This window comes from Acanthochromis polyacanthus, chromosome 1 (assembly GCF_021347895.1).
Source record: "Acanthochromis polyacanthus isolate Apoly-LR-REF ecotype Palm Island chromosome 1, KAUST_Apoly_ChrSc, whole genome shotgun sequence".
In the NCBI taxonomy this organism is placed as follows: Eukaryota; Metazoa; Chordata; class Actinopteri; family Pomacentridae; genus Acanthochromis; species Acanthochromis polyacanthus.
This window is the reverse complement of record NC_067113.1, coordinates 15092805-15119048: the sequence shown is the minus strand read 5'-3', so window position 1 is coordinate 15119048 and position 26244 is coordinate 15092805. Positions and strand designations below refer to the sequence as shown.

The 26244-nt window shown below is 42.1% G+C and overlaps 1 protein-coding gene across 1 annotated transcript in view; it reads right to left on the bottom strand.

Annotated features, from left to right (window-relative positions):
- Positions 1-25232, bottom strand: part of col12a1a (collagen, type XII, alpha 1a) — a 57558-nt gene extending 32326 nt beyond the window's left edge. Inside the window, 26 exon segments of the mRNA XM_051950556.1 lie at positions 46-182; positions 302-431; positions 996-1141; positions 2101-2230; positions 2930-3069; positions 3788-3934; positions 4024-4188; positions 4282-4401; positions 4505-4654; positions 6211-6335; positions 6434-6626; positions 6811-7077; positions 8558-8827; positions 13536-13808; positions 13894-14169; positions 14258-14536; positions 15237-15839; positions 15986-16276; positions 16527-16700; positions 16950-17114; positions 17201-17464; positions 18723-18776; positions 19369-19512; positions 19618-19734; positions 23365-23471; positions 24793-25232. Of these exon segments, the coding sequence (XP_051806516.1) occupies positions 46-182; positions 302-431; positions 996-1141; positions 2101-2230; positions 2930-3069; positions 3788-3934; positions 4024-4188; positions 4282-4401; positions 4505-4654; positions 6211-6335; positions 6434-6626; positions 6811-7077; positions 8558-8827; positions 13536-13808; positions 13894-14169; positions 14258-14536; positions 15237-15839; positions 15986-16276; positions 16527-16700; positions 16950-17114; positions 17201-17464; positions 18723-18776; positions 19369-19512; positions 19618-19734; positions 23365-23434 (4830 nt within the window). The 5' untranslated portion in view covers positions 23435-23471; positions 24793-25232.
- Between the last annotated feature and the right edge of the window lie 1012 nt (positions 25233-26244).

The window sequence follows — 26244 nt, the reverse complement described above, 5'->3', positions numbered from 1 at the left end:
TTTTAGTACTGCTTGAAACTTGAGCACAACCGGAGCCAAACTCACCTCTTTAGCCTCTCCATCCTCAGGCTTGTAGGTGATGATGTACTTGCGAACACGACCAGGAGCAGCATCCCAGTAAAGCCACATGGTGCTGTGGGTAACATCCCGAACCCTGAGTTCACCCGCAGGCGGCATGGGCACTGAGCAGGGAGCAAAGATTAGTTGTGTTAATGAGTAGACACCCTTTTACAATCTATAATGGCTTCTTGCAATGTGTGCTGAATTAATGAAATAAACTTATGATAAAGCATCAACATACGGGTGACTCCCTGGTCGGTCAGTGGTTCACTAGCTGATTCTCCATGGAGAGCAAAAAGGGAAAGTGTGTAGGCCGTGTTGGGAAGCAGCTTCACCAGCTGGACGTCAGTTGTATCTCCTCCCACTCTAATCTGTAAAGAGACCAAACCAAATAAACAGCATAAGGTCAGAGGAGAAGTGGATGACAGGGACTCCTCAGTGACAGAGACATGTGGATAAGAATATTGCGAGAAATATTTCGGTTGAAGCACATCTGCTGATTCTGGTCTTCACCCACTGGATCTGACACCTCATGAACAAATGATGATTTTCCCTTGGCAGAGTGAGCTCATGGTTCGTCCACCCCTTTGTGGCTTACAATGTTTCTTTGTATTTTCCCTTTTGCCTTGTCTGCTGAATGACAAGGCAAACACTGGTGGCTTTGTGAAATGTTATTTAAAAGTGTGAAATCTGTATTTAGTCAAAAAAAAATCTGCTGACAGCAAGCTGAAGTGTTCGGTCACTTTTAGTGTTCACTGAAGTGTTTGCGTGTGTTTGGGGCATTTGAGTGCGTGCAAGAATGCAGAATTTTGTCCACCCATAAACACATGTGCATGTGCTAAGTTTTTCCTTGTCCTATTCTCTTATATCCACAGCTGATTGGCCACGTGCCCTCGCACACACTGTGTTCTCAGTGTTCTCACAATGTCTCTTACCTCCTGCTCGATGGTGGGCTGGGTGGCATTGATGGCGCTGTAGAGCAGCATGTAGCCGGTGGCTCCCGCTGCCTGCTCCCACCTCACTCGCATGGTGGAGAGCTGCTCATCATAAATGGTCATCCTCCTCACGGCACTCAGAGGCACTGCATGGCCACATAAAGACGTTAAAGGCAGCAACTAGCGCCAGAGTGAAAGCGAGGTTTTACCTAATATCTATATTTGTGAAGGCATTTGCTGTCCGTCTATGGACTTACGGCTATGTATGAACTCAGACAATACTTATAGTAATCATTATAATATCTGGTTTAGCTGCTGTACATCTTGAAGCATGCTCTTTCTGTATGTTCATTTGATTGCATTGTTTTTGTTTGCCATACACACTCCACAAATTCAACCTACAGTGCTGTTTTATATGTGCTTTTGTAGATACTGTACACCACTATTAAATCTCCGCTATTCTACACAGCACTAATAAAACAGCAAATAACAACATCCTAAAAGAAACAAAGAGCGAAGGCAAAATTGCACTTGAAACCCAGTGTAATCGCTCCAATTGCTTTTGAATTTGCATCTAATTAAGATTTACTGTTGCTATCTTTTTGCAGCCACATATGGTTTTATAAACAGGACCGAGATATATATTACCTTTGAAGATTTTAGTAATGGAGGCCACACAGGAATCAGTCACTGAGTGCATTAAATCTACATTATACAACTCAGCCATGGAGAGTCGGCGATGGTGGTTGACTCAAAGGGAAACCGATCATAAAAGTAAAAGGTTTATGAGTGTAGAAGAGCCTGCTGAAATTGAAACCGATGTTTTTTGACAACCTCATTTATCCAGGTTTCCGAAAAGCAGGAAAAGTATAACTCTAAATCAACACTTTTGAGTATGCTTCTTTAAGTAAATGTGGTATATTATAGTCACATCTTCACTGAATGATCAAAGAGTGCTTGGTCTATTTTTTAGCAGTGTCACATGTACTGCTTTTTACATTCCTGATGGCAATTTTTACCATATGTGTCTTTTTACAAGTAAATCTCTTTAAATCAAATGCTACAAGTTAGATGTATGTGAAAAACTCAGAAAAACAAGACATACGTGTGGTCTCAACTCCTTTTAGGGGCTCGCTGCTCTCCTCTCCCACCACGGAGTAGACGTTAACCAGGTACTCTGTCAGAGGGTTGAGGCGCTGGAGAACCACTGTTGTCTCAGTACCATCAACAAACACCTAATAACAGAAGGAACACTCAGAAGATCGTAGCTCAAAGGGTGATCTTTAAGGGTTTTAAACTTCTGCATGTCTGGAAACACTTTCTGGAAACACTGTAAATTTTTATGATGTGTAAATATACGTACTTCAGGCTCATGGGGTAGTGGTTGTGAGGAAGGGAGCTGAAGTATTAAAAATTAAATATTATATCTATTTCCTGGAATATCTTCTGCATTTTGCAAAGCTTTCCAATTAAAACCAGAAAGCCATCTGACAATTTTTAACCAGACCTAAACTCAGCACGTTCTTCATTTTCAAATCCATAAACAATAATAAAACCTCATCTACAAACAAACATCTCTTACATGTAATTGGATACAGACACCAGAAATGCATCTATTCCACACATTGTGAAGCCAAGGCCCTGCTGGCCAATACAGCCATTGCTCATGAAGTTACTATTTGCTTTCTAATCCTCTAAACTGAGGGTTGTGTGTTTTTGTTTCCTTGCCCTTTGTCAGATTGTAATGTAATTAGATCCCAAAACAGAAGCCAACACAAACAGGAGGCTGGAAATAGAAGTTTGAGTGGAGATTTCCCATTAGCATCACAAACAGAGAGTCAGGACAAAATAAAGCCAACATCCCAGTGCAATTTTTTGGAATTAGTCACATTTGAGACCGTTTGTGTGATTGTAGCACGATATGGGTGGTATACCTGCTGTGGGCGTCCTGATACGGTCATGTACTCCACACGGTACTTTTCCACTGGGCCATCAGGGGCGGTCCAGGTGGCTCTGAAGGACTGATGAGTCACTTCTGATGTCACCAGATCGGTTGGTGCATCTGGAGCACCTCCTATTTGATATAAGCACAGAATGATTTTTTTTAAAAATGCTGCATGGGTAATCACAGAAGGCATTATACACTGCCATGCAAATGAACACCTGCTTGCTTTCTTTAATGCTTAAGCTGATAATCACTGATTTTCAGTTAATTAGATGTACTGAACAAGGTAGACAATCTTTGCATCCTAGTTAACTGGTTTCATAGCTTTTCTACAAAAAACATGCGTCTGGCAATGGGTAAAAACATAGCATGCCTCTGGAGCAACAAGTCCTAGCAGACCCTAATACAGAGCACACTGCTTTTTGAGAATGCAAAGCCACATCCTCCCCAGGAAGTTCCCCTACAGTGTCCAATAGCAGCTCTTTAATTTGATTGAGGAGCAGACAATTTTCTTTTCCAAGGAGGTAGAGGAATATTAAGGGAAGGAGAAAATAATAGATCTGCAATCATTTCCAAGGACCTGGGTGGTTTTCTACTAGTGTTGCTCTTCATGGTGGGCCAGATGTGTAACCCTCTGTGCATCTGGAATGCTATATGCTATGTTTATGCTGGTTATCTAATGTCTGGGGAGTGGAAAAGTTGGCTCAGACTTTGTAGTATGGGGTTGTTATAAGTAGCTGTAAAGTAAAAGAAGTCTGCCCTTGCAGTTCAGTGTGCTGCTTGTTCTTGCTTTCTCCACTTTGATGTGTTAGAGATGTGCATGCTTTTCTCTAAAATCACCACATACCTGGTCCCTTGACACTGTTGCAGAGGTTGTCACTAACTCTGTCCACAATGTCCAGCAAGAAGGAGAAATCAGCAACATTGTACATGTGAATATCATCCGGATCAGTGGCAATGGACCTCAACTCATTCTCATCTGCGTTCTTCACACCTAAGCAACAATAATGAAGTCAATGGAGTTTAGCACATGTACCTCATATAATGGGTTTGTGAGAGCGAACAGAAGTGAGCTCTTCTTACCAATAGCGTACAGCTCAATGCCCTGATCGCGCAAGTTCTGAGAGTTGACATTGACATCGTCCTGGGATTTGCCATCAGTGATCAAAACACCGATCTTTCTGGCGTTGGGTCGCATCCCAACATTTTCCTTGAAGTTGTTCTGGAGGAGGTAGTTCAAAGCCAGACCTGCAACAAAGATATGCATTTATCACACTGTTTGCAACATGGACAACACAAACAGATACATGGGCAGTGCTACCACTAGCAAGACAGAAGTACCTGTCAAGGTGTTTCCTCCTTTGTAGGGCAGGTTAGCCACAGCTTCCAGGAGAGACTCTCTGGTTCTGTGAGCATCCAAGTGCCATTCAGTTTTTGGGTCTCCACTGTACTGAGCAAGACCTAAAGATACCGCAAAAAGTTTGTCAGACCAACCTCAGTGTTTTTCCTTGTTAGTAACAACAGATTGATGTATGTTACTGTTGCTGATTCTGGGTAAACCCACCAATTTGGACGCGCTCAGGGCCAATTTCGAAGACTCCTACCATACGGGCAATGAAGGCACGGATAGTCTTGAAGTTCAGACGTCCAATACTCCAGGAGCCGTCAACCAGCAGCACAATGTCAGCCTGTGCATTGGTCTTACACATGACATCTAACAGGACAGAAGTTTGTGTCAAAACGAAGTGGAGGTGAAAGTTTCAAAGGAGATGCAACGCAACTTTCATTCACACAAAGCGACGTGTGTGGTGAAATATAATGATGTCACAGGTGTTCAAGGGAATGTGAGAGGAAAAGAAAGAAGAGAAGAAAAGTACATGATATAAAATTTCACTTCATCAACAAAACATTTTCCAGAATGCCTAAGAGACAAGCAGCAAAGCATTCTGTCTTTACATTTCATCTTTGTCTGAGGAATTTATTTTATCGGCTAACTTTTATTTTCCAGGTGTTCTAATTATTATCTTCTTGTCTTTGCAGCGTGTTGAGGCAGTATTTCTCCACAAATTAGTTCCAGGGGCAGATCAGGAGAATATCAGTGGCTCATGGCATATCAAAGAATTCCACAGGAGAGATTACTGTGCCCTCCAGAGCAGCAGGGTAATATTCACATCCTGTTTCCAAACACCTGTGTGATGACAAGGAAGGCATCTGATCCTCGGTACCTAAAAGAGGGCTGCAGATGTGCAGCAGTGAAAGGCAGATGTTGCACTAAATGCCACTGTCTGCAGCTGAAAACAGGTTAGATGATACACAGATAATCTAAACCTGTAGAGGAAGAAAACTGGTCTGTAAGCATGCAGTATCTCCAATATGTGGGTCTATTACACGATATAATGACAGCAACAACAACAAAAAGATCTGTTGGCTAGGATATAAGTGCAAGAAGGGGAAAACATATGAAAATACACTGCAATAAAAATTGCTGTGGGTGAGAAATAAAACACATTGCTACTTAAGTCTTTTATCACACCCACAACTCTCTTTTAGGTCCAGAGGCTTGTTGAGAGCCAGTAGATGCTACAAGTAAGAGTGAGAATCTCTCACTTCCAATATTTTATTTTGTAAAGCTGCGATTTGTCACCGAATCTGCATTTGCATCCTTATTAGGATCGAGTTCACAGCTTAGCGGTCAAACTGACCTTCCCAGTTGCTTCCAGTGAACACAACATTTTTCCTCTTCTCACACTTGCAGCCTGCCACACTCTGACTCACTGGGTAGTAAAGCATTTTATAACTGCAAACAGATCACACGCGCACTGCTTGTATCGACACTGGCTGTATTTGGACTGGAAAATAAAAAGCGGAAGCCCAAAGTGACACAATGAAGAAAGTAAGGAAAGGGCGGACGGATGGAAATGCCATTACATCTGTTCTTTCGTGAGACAATTAGCTTGGACGAGAAGTATTCACAGAAACTCTTCGGCTTTTATGGGGCATGAGTTTAGAGTGTATTTTCCAAAGCAAAAAATTTTACTGTGTGATACTGTCTCCAGTGTTTGACTGTTGCTGCACATAGACATAACATACTGGTGACACTGCCTTAAAGGTGATGACAGACATAGTAACAGTATGACTAAAACCATTGCAGTGGTTTGTGTTCTGGTTAGTTTTGGCATCCAACATCTTCCTCTGTTATTCTTTTAGCGGTAGAGTACAATCTAAATCATATACATGTGGGCTTTATGATAGAATATTAGGTATCTTTACTTGGTGCCTCAATAAGTGGAAGGTCAGGTTCATCTTTCATTGTGGTGTTCTCCTCTCCAGCCAATGGCACACTCTCTCCTCCTTCAAACATACCAAACACGCTCACTGTGTATTTGGTATTAGCTCTGTTGGTCAAAAAAATAAATAAATAAATAAATTGCTCACACATTGGACTAGAGAATGTTCTTCAAAGTTGAAATATGAAATAAGCTTCAAGATGCACCTGAGCTCCTCCAGCACCACGGTGTTATCATAGGGACCGACCATAAGTTCTCCCAGGTCGATGTCATCATCAACAGGGTGGAAAGTGACTTTGTAGCCCTTAACATCACCGGGAGCGTGATCCCAGGTGACACGGAAACTGGTCCTGGTAGGCTCTGAAGTCTGGAGGTTTCTTGGACCTTTGTATGGTGATACTGTGGGGAAGTGAAACACATAGGTTGACTAAATAAGAATACGTCTTCACTTATTTTGCATGAGATGGTTATGAGTTTGATGTTGATGTGAGGCTGAGTGTGGCATGCACAATAAAGACTTTTCCTAAAACGGGGCAACAGAAAAAGCAGCATTTGTGGTGTAGTGAATGGCAAGTCAACATACGTGTTGTTCCTTCTCCTTCCCTCGCTTTGCCTTCTCCAGAACGGTAGACAGGCAGAACAGTGATTTCATAGGTAGTGAGGGGTGTTAGGCGCCTCAGCACAGTGAATGTAGTCCCACCGGGGACTTTGGCTGCTAGCTGGCGCCCTCCAACCTTGGGTTTGTAGGTAACGCGGTAGTTGACAACATTTCCAGGTGCAGGCTGCCATGCCACCTTCATGCTCTTCTCCGTCTCCTCTGAGACAACAATCGTTCTGCCAGCAGCCGAGACTGCAAGGAAGAAAAACAAAAATAACAAAGGTTAAAAGAGGAGAATGATGAATGGAGGGGCTGAGGGAAAATGTAGACTTTGGGTCTTGTTCAGATGGAAATCTGTACTAAATGTGCGCTTAACCACCCATGTTTCCAATATACATTTGGAAATATAAGCAGCGTGGCTTTCCTGCTGGTAAGTAAACTAAACAGTAACACGCTTGGCTACCTCGCTGTCTTTCATCCAGATATCTGCTCAGTTTCCACATGCGTGTGAACCTAAAGCTCGCCAGATACTTCAAGTTTCCAGAAGTATACATTAAACAGGCACAAATTTACATGATTGATCATGTTCAGTTGCTGGTTTTAGGAGCCAGGCTTAGAGGTCCCGTGAATTTGAGCAAAGCCATAGTTCTCCTTTTTCCATCGTGTGTCCTCAGAGTGTTTCTGATTTTCAGAGCAGGAAGGGCAAGTGTGAATTGTCTGAGGCTTCGAAACGAGCTGAGGAAAATATTCAGAATGCTCGACTTCAGAGGGAGGATTTTTATTAACGGAAAAAAGCCTCACATCCAAGTTTGCCGTGTGGGGCTCAGCCCACAGAGACCTGCGATTTGTATAAAGCACAAGAAAAGAGAGCAACAGATAGTGGGTGCAAATTAAAGGAAGGAATGAGCAAGTGAACATTTAAGTCCACAAAGCCGCCTCATGGTTGCATTTGGTGTGTATAGCACCTTTCTTGCTCGCCAGAATCAATAAACACTAATGATGGTTGGAAATATTTTTCCTTGAGCACATTCCACTTCACTAACTGGTGCACAAAATCCCTCCCAACTGGTGCAAGTTTCCGCTCAATGTGCTTTTCTCATCCAAGCATGAGTGTAGTCTAACAAGGGAGAGGCCGGTGTCTATCTGTTCTGCATCTCCCATGGAAACGGTGTGCAGGTGTGTTGGACATGACATCACTTTTACACATATATATAACACACATCCACAGTCTTAAAGATGTGCGTGTGAAGCCTCTATATCCTTGATGGCTCAGATGAATGCCAGCAGCTATGACGTTATCTGTAGACTCAACAGAATGAGCAGTAAGTGTTGCTGACAGATCCTTATTTCAACAAAAAAAACTTAAAATGGAACTTTCAAACAGTATTTCCAGGATAATTTTCAAACCAGCGTCATTGCCACAAATTGCTTAGCAATGATCTCTTAAACTGTATTTGTATTCAGCTAAACCTGCAATCTTTGGTTTTAGAAAGATCTATTACACTATGAAAAATCAGAGCAGCTGTCCCTTCGTGGTCATAAAGCTTTTATGCTTTTACAGTCGTGAAGTTGCATCACACGCATTTCACACTTTCGAGGTATCCCCACCATTTGAGAAACTCCAAAAAACATTAGCGAAGAAAAGGGAAAAAACAGAAAAATGCCAAGAAAAAGAAAGAAACAAAAAACGGACAGGGGAGTAAGTGTGTGATTGAAGAGTAAAATGACTTACTATCTGTGGTTTCCTCTCCAACCAGTGGCTGACCCTCTCCGTGGCCATAGACAGCATACACAGACACCTGATAGCGTGTCTCTGGTGTGAGCCCGTCCAGAACTGTGGCGGTGGTGCCTCCTGGAATTGTCTTTTCGCCAGATTCCTCGCTGAACAGAGATTTCCACATGATGCGGTACTGACGAACGTTACCCGGAGCCGCGGCCCAAGACACGCCAAAACTAGTGTCAGTGACGTCTCTGGTCACCAAGTCCCTGGGTGAGCCGAGCTCTGTGATTAAAAGAACAGGAACAGCATTACTCACAGAAGTAGATCAGCCAGCATGTAATAGATATGGAAACAAGGAAGTAAATACTGCAACTCAGAAAGTAAGCATTTTCTTTGTTTAGATTTGCTTTGGTGCATAGTAAGTGGATTAAGATAGTGGTGTTTTTGCTAAGGTAAAAATATACTCTAGGCTCTCCAGCCCAGTGACAGCTTTCTCCAGATGGTGTGCGTTTCTAATCCAGATAGATGAAGATTTGAGGATGTGAGTGAGACACAAAAATGGACAAAACGAAAAACTCCGGTGATAAACCGCTAACAATCACTCATCTGTCTGCGCTTTGACCCCTCAGGATCTGTCGAACCTGATTTTCTCCCTTCATACCACGAGACGGTTGGAAAATTTTCTGCAAAACTAATCACATATCCTCAGCACCTCTCCCAGCAGCACTTTAGTTTTCCATTGAAACAGAGGAAACCCAATCCACAAAAGTGTGTCTGCTACAATTGCAGATGTTGCGCTCTCCCTTTCTCTCATTCGGCTCACTTGTCCTCGGAGACCATCATGAAAGGAGAAAGGCGCAGAATTGCGGCGTAGGGAATTTTGTGGTGGTGTTTCGTGCTAAGCAGCGAGCACATGCTTGGCTGTGAGGGATACCCATGTTGAGATGGACTCAGGGGTCTGGCTGCCATATAGTGGAGCTGGATCTACCACAAGAGGATGGGCTGCCACATATAGCTTCCCACACAACCTCCGGGATCCTGATCCTCATTCAAGCTCCTAAACCCTACATGCCAGCAGCTAATGACGATATAATCATAGCCGAGCAGTGCAGCTGGGTGGTCTCACTCAAACCTCATTTGTCAAACCTCACCAAATGAAGCTTAATAAAAAAAAGAACTTGCAAAGAATGAAATGCAGCACATCTACCACAAAAGATTAAGAAATGTTAGGCAACAAGGCGGCCGCGGTGTCCATCTGTCGCCCTACGTGTCCTTCTCTGCATCCATCCATTCCAGATGAACTGGAAACTGATCTGAACAGAAATAACAGCAGCAGCCGAGCCTGCCAAGCAGAGCGATCTGCACCTTGAGAGCAGAGGCCACTTATCAAGAGTAATGGCCACGACCACAGACTAATGAAGCGTTCCAGATTTTGGAGGACCATGAAAACAGTGTGGCCCACTTATAAATACCCAGATCACTCCATCAAAAGGATTGTCTCTGCCAAGCACAAAAGCAAGCGGATGAACTTGACTGACTTTTCCGGCTGTGTGTGAACCAAGGGCGAAGGGATCACAAGATAATGACTTCTGCAGGCAGTGGCTCACTTTTCATCAGTACTTGCAGACAAGCTTAAGAGAAGGAGCCGCTCCAAGAAGAAAAGCACACATACATGAAACACATGGTCTACAGACTGAGCAAAATCTCTGCAGCAGTGCAGTAAACATCCATTCATTCAGTCAGTTTTTCGATGCCAAATTTTCTTTCAAAAATATGTGCACATCTTGCTGCATTGTTTAAATAACAGTGTTGTTTTTAAAAAAATAACATTTCACCCACTTCATATTGCATCCTACCCATCAAGGCGAGGGACTGTAAAATTAAGCTCTGGTACGAGGGCAACTCAAAAATTCCCATTAAAGCCTCACCCATGTCTCTGAAAAACCACGTATGACACAACTGAAGATCATCTAAAAGAGTTTTCTGAAGGGCATGTGCTGACATAACTTTCACATCAGCAGCCAAAGATGTCTAAAGCTTGCAAATATAGATGAGTGCACTTGAGAAAAAAACAATCATAGCAGCTGGCAGGAAAAATGCACATAAAACACTATGAGCCTGACAGCACTTTTTACTTCTGCATGACTTGAAAAACCGCATTAGACCAGTGCATATCCTTGTCCACAACCTTGTGATTGGGTATAATCATTTGGATCTCAGTACCAAAATGTTGCTTAATGCTTAGACTAAGCTTGGACACACTCAGTCTTGTTTGCTCTGTAAACTCCTCAAAAAGTCACTCCAGGAAATACACTGCTTCTTCAAAGTGCCATCTAAGCACTGGCACCCAAATTCAAACTTCCCTCACTTTATTGCTCTTGGTTCACTAAGGAATACACATCAGGCACCAAGATGAATCCTTCACTGTCTGTTAGCCAAAAAGGTCGTCTGTCCCTGGCCTTTTACCTCAAAGGACCTTTACAGTGTTCGAGAAAAACAGTCTGGCAAACACTACTGAAGGAGACTGGCACTGCCGGAAAGTAGCCAGAGGCACCAGCTTAAGAGGGAATCAAACCAAGATGTTACTGTTTCACCTGGTGCTGTGCTGTTCTTCAAGTTAAAGATAAAAAAAGAACCCAGTGCCATATGTGAAATGATTTGAGGTGTCATTCAAGCACTGTTTAAGATTAAGGTACAATTACTGCTTTGGGCTTTGAACATTTGACCTCTCAGTTATTTGCTGAGACTTTTTATCCACCAGGCCACCCTTAGGCATTGTGGTTCATATTTTGAAGTATCCCTTTTTCCTTTTTGTTTTTCTCATCCTCTCCCTTTGTCTCTGCCTGTCCTTTGCCCCACCCTGGAGGAAGACGAACAGACAGTTCTCTCTGAGATCAGACAGCCAGCTCATCCAGCTTCCAAGGTACTCTTAGGTAACATCTTCCACATGTTCCTCTTCTTAAGTAAATAATTTTGCCATGTTTTATGTCTAATATTCACATCTGGGACATCCATCTAAGCATCCCCTGTGACACCTTCTCTCTGTTCCTACTGACTCATTTCAGGTTGTTATAATTCTGCTCAAGACTCCTGTATTGGCCACCATCCTCTGTTAGCCACAAGGGAGGCCTTTGTGCCGGTCTCTGTCTTCCAGCTCTCGCCTACATGGACTTCACAGAGTGGGTCATTTGAAAAGAGTGGCACTCCTAACAATGAGATCAGTGTTTTGGCATGCTGACATCATGACAGCTTAATAGAGATGGCCAAACAAAGTGCTGTGTCATGGAGCTTTTTCCTGTGGGGGTGTGTGGCTGATGACAGCTCAGATTTGACCTGTGGAAACCAACTCTGTAATCAAAGCCATACCATTTGGTCAATGTGGGAACGACGAGGGGGGGGAAAAAGAGGAAAATCATAGCAAAGAGAACGTTCTTCCTTTTCACATGTCACTCTCCGAAATATAAACAAACATGTGTTATTGAAGTGGTAAATTCAAAATGGAAAATTTGTTTATTACTTCAGGACACAAAATACATTGGAGTCCTCTTATTCAGTCTGTACAGATTGATGTGGTCTGCAATAGATGACTGCATTAAATTCAGATACACCCAGAAATGTAAGCAGGCAACATTAAGAACCAAGAACTCCACTCTCTGTATTAAGCTAAACAGAACAGCTTTGATCTGTCTGTCCATTTCAGGTTGAGAAAAACTTGGACATGATGAAAGACAGCCACCAATGTCATTTTCTTCTTGGCACTCAAAATGATGAATTGAACACTGTCCCACTTTTTTCTTCTTTTTTCACAAGTCCCTCTCTGATCTGTAAGCACCCAAAAAGAAAGCTCATAACTGAATCCAGCCAAGCCTAATTTCTTTTCTGTCCCGTCATTGACAGTTGGCCCACAACAGCAATGCATTTTATCTGACCACAAGCATCATTTAATCATCTTTAAACCAAGCAAATGATTTTTTTGTACAATCCAGTTCAGAAGTTAACATATGCAGCATAGCATCCCCTTTTTTCAATGCTCTGCTGAGAAAATTCTTCTGGTTTTATACCCATTTAATTAGTTTTGCAGTCACTGACATTCTCCTCAGCAGGATGCAGTACCTTTGTTTTTGACCCCCCACCAGATCTAAGAACTTCTTCCTTTCACTCTCAAAACAGATCTCTTTGACTTAATTTCCTGTGGCATGTCAGAAATCAACTGGAGACCTGCCTTGTTGTGTCTTCTATAGCACCGCCCACAGCTGCTGATTATTGATTTTTGCCAGATAAGCTAAACTGACAGCCAGTGATCAGAAACAATTATCTAGAGATAGAATGACATAGTCTCTGAGATACCCTCCCCCCTGTGCATCTTATAAACCGTTGTGAAATAATAAATCATATCCCAGCCGGGCCATGATGTAAATGTATTACCAGGCAGACATATGGCTCTCAAAGTCTACTCGAAGCCATTCCATAAGTTTTCTAGGTTTACAAGCATTCCACACCCACTTCCATCCCTCTGCCTTCATGGGCGGCAAAGCCACCCTAACCTACAGACCATGCCAGAAGAACTACATCAAGTGCCACATTCCGTCCTTTCCTCATCAACCGCAAGTCATACACTCGACCAGTCTTGCAAAGTAAAAACACAAACTTCCACAATTCTGATGTAGTCGCCTGTGAGAAATTCCAGATGTTACATTCTTGTATAGACTTCAAGGAGGGAGGGAGACAAATGACCTAATTTCAGCAGTTTTACACCACACAGGAGTTTGAAAAGCTGGACATACTAAACAACAAAATTTCCCTAAATGTGCTTGTCTAAACCTGAGGTTTCTTGAAAAGAAACAGAACACAGTAATGTATTTGTCTACTCAGCAGTGCTCTCTTGCTCCTGCCCACAGCCACAAAGCGTGCTTCACATTTCTGTCACACATTGGCCACAGATATAATCCTGCAATGCTTCAAAGGTTTCAAGTGAGCAGTTCTCCCTTACCCTCTAAGGTGGTTCCTGTTCCCAGAAGAGGATCACCCAAACCAGAAGAATAGCGAGCGCTAACAAACAGCTCATATTCAGTGGCTGGTTGCAGGTTCTTCAGCAGAGCCTGGGTGGTATCTCCCTTGACAGATATCTCCTTCCTTTCGCCTCCCTCGGCAGGTTTGAAGGCAATGCGGTACTGAAGGACGTTTCCGGGAGCAGCCTGCCAAGCCAGTTTCATTGTAGATATGGTCTCATCAAAGACACGGAGGTCACGAGGAGAGCCACGGACTGGAAGCAAAGACGAACGGATGAGAAAACTGATTCCTGTTTAATGCGGAGAAAATTTCACAACACTTCCTTTTTGCTGACTCACCTTCCTTGGTAGTACCATCCACCTGCATCTCATCTCCTACACCAGTTGCATACTCAGCAGACACAGACACACGGTAGGTGGTGATGGGGAAAAGCTCCTGGAGAACGATGGTTGTCTCTGGTCCGATGGTTTGAGCCTGCAGTATCTCTCCTGTGCCACTTTTCGGGACATAGGACAGGCGGTACCTGATCACTGCACCTGGAGCTGCTTGCCATGATACCCTAAAACTGTTTGTTGTCTCCTCTGTCACTCGTAAGTTTCGTACGGTCCCTTGCTCTGAAAAGGAAAGAACAGTAAAGCTAAATAAATATTCTTATTTTGACGGCTGAAGTTTGACCATGCCACATCACTGTAAATCTCTTACCTTCGAGAGTGGTCTCTTCCCCAGTCAATGGGAAACTGTCTCCTTTATCGTACTGAGCAAAGACATTGACTTCGTAGGTGGTGAGGGGGACAAGGTGGGGAAGAACTGCTGTAGTAGTGTCACCAGCCACTGCGAGGGAAATGTAGTCTCCGGTGATGTCTTCAGCCTTGCGGAAACGGACCAAGTAAGACAAGACTCTGGCAGCAGGAGCTATCCAGGTTGAGCGGAAGCTTCGGGAGGTGATCTCTGAGAATGTCAAGTCAGTGGGTGGAAGCAGACCTGAAAAACAAAGAGGACTTGTTGAAAGTGTCTGTCTTTTAAAGGCCGTGCACAAGCTCAAATCTCATCAGGTGAAAGTTGCAAGTTACATATTGCACTGTAAATCTGCAAAAGTTCTGAGGTTACTGTAAAAATGTTTCTGTTCTTTCTAACAAGTATGGTGTGGTTTGGTGTCAAACAGCCACAGCTCTATTCTCTCTCAAAGCTGTATTGGCCCTTTCAATAAAAATTGCGGCCAAGTTGAGATAGCACTAACTGTTGTTCCAGTAGCTGCAGTGTTTTCAAACAGTAAGTGATAACAGATAGTGTGATAGAGCTCATTCGAGAAGCACGTATGTGGTTTTGTGGTATGTTTATTGGCATACTATGGTGAAGTGAGTTGATTAAATTTTGCCTGTGCCATGTCTGACAGCAATTTACAAAGTATTACCACTGTTTAGCTTTTTCTTGATTGCGTTGGCTTTTTGCCATTGCACCTACTGCTAGCAATCTAGCCGAAATAGCCAGATGGCACAGTGTCTAATAAAATATGGCATGGGCCAGGACAAAGGTGCTAACATATGGTAATCATCCAAAAGAAAAGTAAATCATGACTCATGCCAAGAAGTTAAGGCAATATTATGTGGCTGCACTCCAGGTCACAGTTAAAGAGTTCAGATATTCTACTCCTTTTCTGTCCTCTAATCCTTCTTTGACTTACTTCTCTTTTTGATGTTGAGCAGCTCCTGTTCAATCCTCAGACAGATGGACTGAGTCAGCTCCTTGGAGATCCTCTGAAAGGCATCAAAGTCCTCCACTTCATACACATGAGTGTCTGATGGTGGATTAGCAATGGCCTCCAGCTCTGACCTCACCGCATCCTTCACACCAACGGCAAAGATCTCCACATCAATATTCCTCAAGTTGGTGGCTGCATCCTTGAAAGAGTCAGATGATTTTCCGTCTGTGATCAGGACCATGACACGGGGGACATTTTGTCTCGCTCCACGAGCCTGAATAAAGATCTTCTCTCGGACGTAGGTCATGGCCTTGCCAGTATTAGTGGAACCGCCACGATAGGGGAAGCTGCGTACAGCTTTGACTACAGCACTAATGTCATGGTGGGTGTTGAGGGCAAACTCAGTGTGTGGATCACGGCTGTACTGGACCAAACTGATCTGGACCTTGCTGGGTCCAATGTCAAAAGAATTGACCAGAACCTCCAAGAAGGCACGGACTTTGGCAAAGTTTTGTAATCCAATACTGTATGAGCCATCAACCAGGAGGACCACATCGGCCTGCACATCCACTCCGAGAGAGCATTCTTGAGAGAGACAAGAAATGATGGTTTAGTCTATAATTTAGCATATTGTCTACAATTACATGACTGTCAGAGAGTCACTGTGACCCTGTGACTTTTGGTATGTCTAGCATAAAGGTAAATTACACATGCACAATAAATCACCATACCTGTTGACACCTTAACAGGTTGAGTCTTCTCCATCGCCATGATGGGTTCACTGGGAGTCAGACCTTTGAGGGCGTACAAGGTGATCTCATACTCAGTCTCAGGGGAAAGGTCACGAACATTGATGGATGTCTGCGTGGGTCCAATGTACAGCTCTTGGCGCTTCATTCCAGGGAGCATGGGAACCAGGGTGAGCTTGTAGCCTGTGATCTCTCCCAAGGATGCATCCCATGTCACTCTCATTGACTTAGATGAAATTTCAGTGACCTGCAGGTTAGCGGCGGGCTCCACCACTGAAAATAATTACAGGAAACAAGAAAATATTTTGTTGGAGAGTTAAACTTTTGAGACTTCATTTTTGCATTGACCTCTCAGATGTACCATCCAAATTAGAACTGCAATGATTACACAATTCAGGGATTGATTGTCCACTTTTGAAATAATCACCAAAAATGAAAAACCTTTATAATCAATCAATCCCAGCACTTTATATGCAAACTGCACAACCATATATGCTGACTTAATAAATATCATGTGACTCACTTTCTTCTCCGCTGACCAACGAGCTGAGCTGTTCATCAACACCGGCGCATACTTCTCCGATGATCCTTTTCTGTACTTCTTGGATCTGATCAAAGTTGGGCACGTTATACACATGTCTGCTGTGAGGTGTGGAGGCCATTTCCCTGAGCTCGTCCTCATCTGCTCCTTTGATACCTGAGTGGGAAAATGTACAACAACACCAGTAACTCTTATGTTCTTACAGTCTGCTTTACAGATGTGTCAGACTGTTGACGGTTTTATAGTATTGCTTATGACAGAAAAAAACAGCCGTATTTCACGTTTTCTGAGTCAAAAACAGATTTTACAATGAGCAATCAATGGAAAACCAAATAGCTTCCAAGAACAGGCAGACTTTCACATGGGAGAGCACAATTCAACAAAACACTGAATAATAAACCGTACCTAGAACAAATATTTCCACTCCAATGTTCCTAAGTCTTTTAGCATACTCCTCCACTGGGTCTTGGGATTTTCCATCAGTGATGATCATGGCTACCTTTGGAAAACTTTTCCTGGATCCAGCTGCCTCAGTGAAGATGTTTTTCAGCAGGTAATCTATGGCATCACCTTAAAAAAGAAGTATATATGAAATGTAAATACTTTGCATAACAGAATTTAAACCCTTTCATTTCCTTCTCCCTCTGATAACCTACCTGTCATAGTATTCCCTCCTTTGTATGGCAGCGAGTTGATGGCTTGGAGCAGGTCTCCTCTCCTGGTGTAACGGGTGAGGGGGAACTCTGTGCGGGTGTCTGTGCTGTACTGAACCACAGCCACCCGAGTTTTGTCCTCTCCAATGTCAAAAGCCCCTGCCAGCGCGGCAATAAAACTGCGGATGTGTTTAAAGTTTTCTCTGCCAACACTCCATGAGCCATCTACCAGGAAAACCAAGTCTGCGATTGCACTGACCGAACACTCTGGGGAAAGACAGAGGAGAAAGAAAACCAGTCAGTCAAGAGCAGAACCATAAATCAATCTGAAATGATGCAACATATTTTGATTGATTCAGATTAGAAAGTGGAGCTTGGGTTTAATGACAAGTGTAAAAAGTCAGCAAGCAGGAAACCACATCTTTTATGTCTCAAACTGAACCAGTCTCTTTTTCAAAAAAGTGCCAATAAAGGTATGGCAGCAGGTCTTGGAACCATATTTCACATTGGCCTATTTTTTTCTGTCGACCTAAATAAAATCTCAGCCTTGACAGTTACTTGAAAGGCTGAGAGATATGCATTCTGACATCAAAGGAAAAATCAGCAGATGCCAAACGGTGGGCTGGTATAGTAATCCCAGCAGACGGAGGCAAAAATGTGGCTTTATAGACTAAACATTCTGCAGAGGTTCCACCAGCAATGTTCACTTTTATACTTTCAAATCCACTGGGCTTTAAATCATCGATGAAATTTTCTGGAACATTTAAGATGACTCTTTTGGAATAATTGGCTGGGCTTATGTGGATGGACTTTAATCCTCATTCCCCCTGGTCTCATTGACTCTGACTTCTATTCCTCGCATCTCTTAAGCCCAACTCTCAAAAGGAAATTTTTTGGTCGAAACGCTCTGACCTCATGTTGAATAATGACAGTTTCAGGAGCAGGAGTTCAGTCAAACTATTTGGGTGGTTGTGAAAGACTTTACAAATGTTTAACAAAGAGTTTAAGTAAATCTGGAAGCGCGATTATAGTTTTCCAATCATCAAGTCGGGGGGAAAAAGCAAGAATGTCCTGTCACTCACCACAGACTGGTCTCATGACATGAACAGAGGGCAGTTGACATCTTATTAAGAGCTATAGCTCATCTTTAAACAGTTAAAAGGGATGGAATTTGCTTCTAGGTTGACATCACCGGTTGACAACCCCCTCCTGCTCCTCTCCTCTCAACGACACATAACAGAACCATTGTCTCTTGCTTCAAGGCTTCCTTTCCTTTTTTTTTTTCTTGATGCACCCACTGGTTTCAATTAAAGGAACCAATGTGTGCCTTCCCAGTCACTGTTGAAACCCTGTCTGTCGAACCAGTGACAGCCCCAACCGAAGGTAAAATGCATGACTAACCAAATTATTCCATGGGAAAAAAAACATCACGATCACAGTCGTGACGGGAAAAAATATGTTTTAAAAAAGTTGGAAAACCCTGTGCAGTTCAGATTTTGGTTGGCATCATGGTGAACATACTCACTCAGTGCATCTGACTGTGGCCTCCTGACTCGTCCACTGGTATTACTGGACTGGACTGAAAACACAGGAAACACTTGGTGAGTTAGCGCAGCACATTGCCACCCCTGATTCACTGTGTACTTTTTCATAGCGGAAAAAGGCAAGAAAATCAACACATCATAAAACGCTGGTGCACAGGAACAAAACCACATGCACACAAACACAGAACGTTGTGCTGCATTAGCTATAAACAGTGTGCAGTTCAAGAGCCAGTAAACAGATATGATTTCTCCCTATTTTCCTGCATACTTTGTGGCTGGATAGAAATGGGTTCTAGCATATTATATGATTTATTTATTGTATTTATGTATTTCAGTTGTTCCCATAGTGATTTTACTTTTTGCTGTCCCACTAATGGACATCAGCATACAAATGAATTTCTAGAAATCCATGAAAAAGTTAAAGAACAGCATTCATGGAGAGATTTCTGACTACATAAGTACATCTTATGATTACACACTTGGGTTACTTTAACATTACAAGAGAATATAATAGTATTAGTTCACATAAAATAACTCTAAAGTAGTGCTACTAAAAGCGTGTTATTGTGAAAAAAGTATAAATATGCCTTAAAGAGATCTGAAAATATTCAAACCACATGTACTTACTAGTCAGTTGTCCAAAGATGGGGATGCTCTCCTCAGACCCATCATAGGAGTTTATGGACACTGAGTAGTCCAGGTCAGGGGTCAGATCAGTGATGGAGGTGGTAGTGGTATAAGCATCCAGGGTAAAATCTCTGGTCGGTTCATCTAAGGAGAAGAAATCTAGAAGTTATAAGGCTGTTTGGGTGCAGTGTATGCATAAACTGTTTCCATCTGTGCTTGCGGTTTAAGAACACCAGCATAAGTACTGACCTGCATCTGATACAACTTGTATTCTGAAGCCCTCTATCCTTGATGAGGGCCTTGTCCATGACATTTCCACTGTGTTCTCATTTAGAATTTTAAATTTCAAGTCTGACGGCGGTTCCACTGCAAATAAAAGATGAAACACCGTTATTCACAATACATGCAAAGGCGTGTATAAGTATGGTTGTATTTCTGAGCAAATCAGGCGTTTTTTTAATCAAGCATTCACATGAACCCCAACGACAAACACTTCATGACTGAAGTGGACTTGTTCGTTGTTGGGGGCAGACACACAGCACTGACGTCCGTTTGTGAGGGTGAGAAACATGTGACAACAATGAAAAAGTGTGAGAAGCCATTTTGGATCAAAATGGCACTTGTTTGAGTTGCCCAACCGAGATGGCCAGCAACTCAAGCACTGGCAAACACATCATGTGCATGACTCCACACAAACTCTACCACAGTGCAAACAATGAGTGAACCATCCAACACATGCTAAGTGCAGTCATCACAACGCATGCCTCAACCTCATTCTAAACTGCTTTTATGATGGAGCTGAGCTCAGTATTACAAAAACACAACAGTGACTTCATTCTCAAGTTACTGATTATACAATGGAATCAAGCTTGCCATATAGTTGTTGTGGTAACTCTTGACAAAATTGAACACCATATGTTATATATACATCGTATATAAACATATTTCAGAGACATAACGTGGTTTGTTGTTTATTTGGTTAAGACTCTTTACACAAGTGAGTGGCACACATCCATTGCAAACCTTTTAAAAAGAATACACAATTCGTCACTGTAGACTCTTGTGTACTTTTTCAATGACAGCAAAATGCACAAGAAGGTATGAGAGAACAAGACTTCTTTAGACAGTCAAATGTACTGGAACAGAGGAAAGTGTGTACATTAAAATAAATACAAGAACACATATACAGTGTGACAAGACCACGCGTCTTTACATCGAGCTGACTTGATCACAGCATCATGCATAATGTACATGAGAAAGTTGTTTGACTCAACAACTTTGATTGACTGGACAGTAGTTTTCCATGTACAGTTGGGACCACACAGACAGAGATGACAAACATATTTTAAAATGATATTCTTTGTTACGCTTGGTGGGCTGCACGTGAAGTAAAGGGGTTAAAATATGACATTTAGTATGTGGAATTTACATGCATAAAAGACATATTCAAATACTTGAAGAGCTAAAAATTGAAATGCAGGTTACCGACTGTTAATAAAAGTTCACATTTTCAGATCTTCATGTATCTATTAGCAATCAGACTACAACCTCGATATATTGCATGCGTCGCAGAAAGTCTTAATATGGGGTTAATTGATATTTGATGGCAAAAATACTCAAAATGAATAATTCAAAGAAAAGAGAGAATTCATTCTATGAATTTGTAAGAAAATTCGAGACGTTAATAGGGTTAGCACAACACACTTGGAACTGGCTTGTAGTGCTTCATCAAGCACTAATTCATCCACCATGATACCAGTGATAACCATGATGAGGATGAAGTCAGGTTCAGTGAGCATGCATTCGTTGGCAAGAGCTTTGCCGTATGGGTGCTGTTAAAAGAAGTGCCATGAGAGGCAAGAATATCATTGTAAAATACACTATGAGGAGGAAGCCATAGCTTGGGACACACTGAATGCACAGGCAGATGACAAACAGGAGCCCGCCAAATATTGATAAACTGGGATTGGAGGATCACCAACCTGGCACATCAACTCAAGGAGCCCCGATGGGCCGTGTTTCCAACCATTTCTCCATGAGTACTCATCTCCAACACCAAATGAGGGTACGGGGGATATAGATGTGTGTGTTTGTGTGTGGGTGTACGGATGTGCAGCGATGGATGACGGATTGAAAAAGTCGGTTCAAAAAAAATCTTTTAGGTGGGTCTTGAGTTGAATGAAATGCCTGCCGATGTTCATGGCGAGATGGTCTGAGCGTGTTGTTTCAATCTGTTATGATTTCCTCAACCATATGGCCTTCTGGTTTTAAAATACACTTGCGGAACAAAGGTGGTTTTGTCAAAATAACAATCTCTGGCCTGTAGTTTGGACCTTGTGGTCGCTCTTGTTATATGTCTGTCTGTCCCATCAACTCCTAATAAAGGACACCTCTGGCTCTCAGGGGCCAGAGTCTGGCTACTGTTGGGTTACCTCAGTCTCCAGTCACCCAGCCAGCAATCCTGACCTGAACGACTGCCAGGAGGAGAGACCAAGAGGAGGAGGAAAAAACACTGACTCTCCCCAAAGAGGCAGGACAGATGCCAAAGTAATTCCACAACATGTGCTGACATTAAACATTACTGCATATTAACTTTCCATATGTCTTGCAACTCAGCATTTCTGCGAATGCCCGCAAAGAAGCCCGAGAAAGGCTCTTTGTCTTTGTGCTGTCTGAGGATTAATTTGCTATTCTCGTATTTCATCTTTCCATTCCGTTAGTGGAGATATGTGAGAGTAGACTCCTCTCACCATGCAAGAGAGCTTTCAAAATGGAAAAAAAAAAAATCAGAGAAGGTTTCCATACCATATTTGTCATTATTTTGGATTTGATGTTTGCATTTGATATGACATTGAGTCATTTTCTGTCAAAACTGCTGCTGCTAAAACAGATTTTTAACCGAGTATGACATGTTAGTTCTCGTGACATGTTCGGCAAAAGCATTTAACTTGAACTGAGATGTATTGTATGAGCATAAAATCAGAGCTGGAAAGGAAAAAGCGCAATGTTTCAGTTTCTAATCACTTGCATTTTCCATGGATATTTCCATTTATTAGACTTCCTACCCACAAAATTACACCATTCCATCTGTACCACAACATTGAGAATAAGACAATGCTTCTAAATGGGCGCTGTCAGTTTGAATTTTTTCAGTAAACTGATCGTACGACTTTATACACTACATTTAGCCACTTTAATGTTAAGTTTATTCTTTCTGATGTATTTTAAATGACTCCACTATTATTATGTTACTGTTGTATGACAAGTAATTTAATGATTTTAAATGCTGTTTTACGTAGTGCTGCAACCATTCAAGAACCATTGCAGAGAAGGTACACAGATTTAAATGATTCAACTACAACTCTAACATAATCATAATAAGGTTAAAAAAAATGAGATCTAGCACTTCAGGGCTTAATTATCAAAGATTTGGCAGTTTTCCCATTTTTGCTTAGGAAAAAGTGCAGAGGCTTGCCATCATAAAACTGGAACAGCAACAGCCCCGCTAAAACATTTATGGGGAAACATTAGCCATGAAATGACTTTTGTTCTGCTCTTAGTATATGCCCTGCTATTTAGTGCGTTTAATTAGAAATTGGAAATGAAATAAACTTTACTGTGCTCGGTTTGTTCCATTTGCCAAATGCGAATGAGAAAATTGCTCCTGAAGTATCGGTTAAAACCATTTAAATTACAGCCTAAATGGGATGTGGGCTTTGGATTACACATCAAAGCCTGTAACGAGTCCTGATGGACACATCCGACAAAATAAGCTACAAATGAGGGGTAGAAGCAGGACAGTCATTAAGGAATCAGTCACATAGTCAAATAGCATACACATGAAAGTGGAATAACTTTATTCAGTTTATCAGTACATCAATTCCTGCAACATAATTAACCAGAGGAGATAAAAGGTGAAAGGAGAGGGTGAGGAGATAAAGAGACAGGAGTGGGATAGAGCATGTAAGTGTGGCGAGACCAGGTGGTTTCATTTACCTTGAGCATCTATGGAGGACAGCAGGGCTGCAAAGAAGGCAGCCGTGGCCAGTGACAGCCCTATCTTCATGTTTGGCCCCTAAAGGATCAGCAGCGCATCAATCAGACTGAGGACAAAGACAAGAAAAAAAATGTTGAAGCTGCACGTCTCACTTTGTTGTGTGCTGCACCAGAATTCACCTTTAACTATAATTACATAATGTGTGCGCACCCTGCACTGCTCACCTGAGTTAGAGCTTTTAAAAACGTGAATCCGGACTGACAGCTCTAATTATTTAATCATCGCTTTCCATCATGACGACAAATACAGCTAGATCCATCTGGGCTAACTTACACAATGAGTGCCACACCTTGCTGCCTGCCTTCAGCTGACGCCCATACCCCGAGGTACATACTTTGCGCCGAATAACACTCTGTAGGTATTTAGTAATGAGGGATTGAAAAAAAAAAAAACCCATTTAGACATGCTGTTGGATTTTCAGATGCACTAACTGGAAATTTATTGCTTTCTGGTTGCTTTGATCATTTTGCCGGCTGGCTGTGCAGATCACTACATGTACCTGGGATTCTTACTAACATTTACCCTGCAGGGATGGAGGCTGATTGAGCTATAAAGATCCCAAAAAGTCAGTCTGTGATACTATTGGCTACCTATTGGTTAAGGTGATTTATTTTGATTTATGAAATGACAGTGGGGATTTCAATTGCAGCAGAGTTTTTCTAGAAATATATATTTTTGGACACTATTTGGAGTCTCCCAAACACATCTCTTTGATTAGATGTATTTATTTCTAATTAAGAAGGACAATGGCTTTTATGTGGACTCACTGGAATCTGTAAGTTGACTTAAATCTGATCATTTTTCAACAAATATTAATTCCACTTTTGGTTTTAACTCAGGGCTTTGTACAAAAGGATAAGAAAACCCCATCCACTCAATACACAGCAGTCTGAGCTCAACTTAAGTATCCACAGTCTGTGCGCCCCGCCTGGTGCACAAGCAAGAACACTGCAGCTACAGGAGCCGAAATGAATCTCTTGGCCCCTCGGACAGAAGGGGCTCATCTAATCAAAAAATTACCATATTAAGTCTAAAACCACAACAGATACACCAGATCTGCAGCTCCAACGTTGCCTGGCTGCATCTTACAACTCCTGTAGGCGCATTTCCATTCAGCTCAGTTCAATTAAAAAAAAGTGATCCAACGTTTCATGTAGAAATTTTAGTCCAAAATCTTTGTTAAACAACTTAAACAAATACTTTTCATCTTAAATATGCATCTAAATTGCAGTGATCAAAACGCACCATAATCGAAAAATGCGTAAAAATACAATTAATTCTCCAAATTTGGTGCAAAATAGTTGAGTTCTCGTCATTTAAAGTGTCTGAATAAGTTTCTTACTGCAAATAAAAGTTTTGGTACTCACCTATTCAAGTCCCCCAAAAAGTGAACGGACCAAACTTGAGAGCAGCCTGCTTGAAGCCTCCCCCTCTGGAAAGTAAGAGAAGTTTCAGGAGCTGCGGCTGGACCCCTCTCTGCTCTCTCTGGCTACTGGAAGCTCCGCCAGCAGATGTCCAAGGAGGAAAAGCCTCTTTCCAAGTGGGAAGAATCTTTCCACCATCGGCTACTTAATAGGGGGGCAGTTCCCAACTCTCAATTTACAATCAGACGGGCTTCTTACGAAAGCTCTGTCTCTCTCTTGATGTATGTCCCCCGCTAGGAGCGATCCGGTGTTTGGACATGACATATTTTCTCTCCCCTCCTCTGGATTCCTTTGGTTTGGGCGATCTAATGAGTTTCCAGTTTCAATGCAACTTCACAAAAGACAGTGAGAGGGGAAATGTTTTATTTGCGGAACAGGCAAACATATCGAATTTATTTACTCTCACGTCAGCTGGAATTAAAGTGGATTTTGTCGCTTTGTAAACAAAAAATCTCTTTGTGTTTGGACATGGCTGTTTTCCCACAATCCACTCGAGATGCTGAAAGAAACAAAACTACGAGGGATCACTTAGGAGAGGTTAAGTTTAAAGTTTGTTCGTGATGTGCAGCATCAGTGGAAAATTTGCCTTGGCTGGGTATGTGTTTGAGGAGCAGCTGGCTCTGCCGCCGCAATGGAAGGTTTGTGGTGCCCTCTAGTGGCCGAAATAAAAACATACAGCAGGCACACTGTAGAAACAATGGCAGAAACTAATGTAGCCTGACTTAAAAAAAAAAGACTTTACATAGGTGTAGATTTACAGGGAGATGCAGGAGACACACTACCAGCCAAAGTGTGGACACACCTTATCATTTAATGTTTTTTCTTTATTTTCATGACTATTTACATTGTAGATTCTCACTGAAGGCATCAAAACCATGAATGAACACATGGAATTATATAGTAAACAAAAGAAATTTTTAGATTTTAGATTTTTCAAAATAGCCACCATTTGCTTTGATTACTGCTTTCTCTCCATGAGCTTCATGAGGTAGTCACCATAATGGTCTTACAAAAGCCTTGGAGGAGTTCTCAGAGATGCTGAGCACTTGTTGGCCCTTTTGACTTCATGAACCCCAACAGTTGTCAAACAGGACTGTCAGCTGTGCACCAACCCGACTTCTGCACAACACAACTGATGGTCCCAACCCCATTAAGAAGGCAAGAAATTCCACAAATTAACCTTGACGAGGCACACCTGTGAAGTGAATATCATTTCAGGGGACTACCTCATGAAGCTCACTGAGAGAATGCCAAGGATTTGCAAAGCAGTAATCAAAGAAAAATGTGGCTATTTTGAGGAATCTAAAATATAATACATATTTGGAGTTATTTTACAGTTGTTTGCTACATAATTCCAAATATCGTGCTTCATAGTTTTGATGTATTCAATGTAGC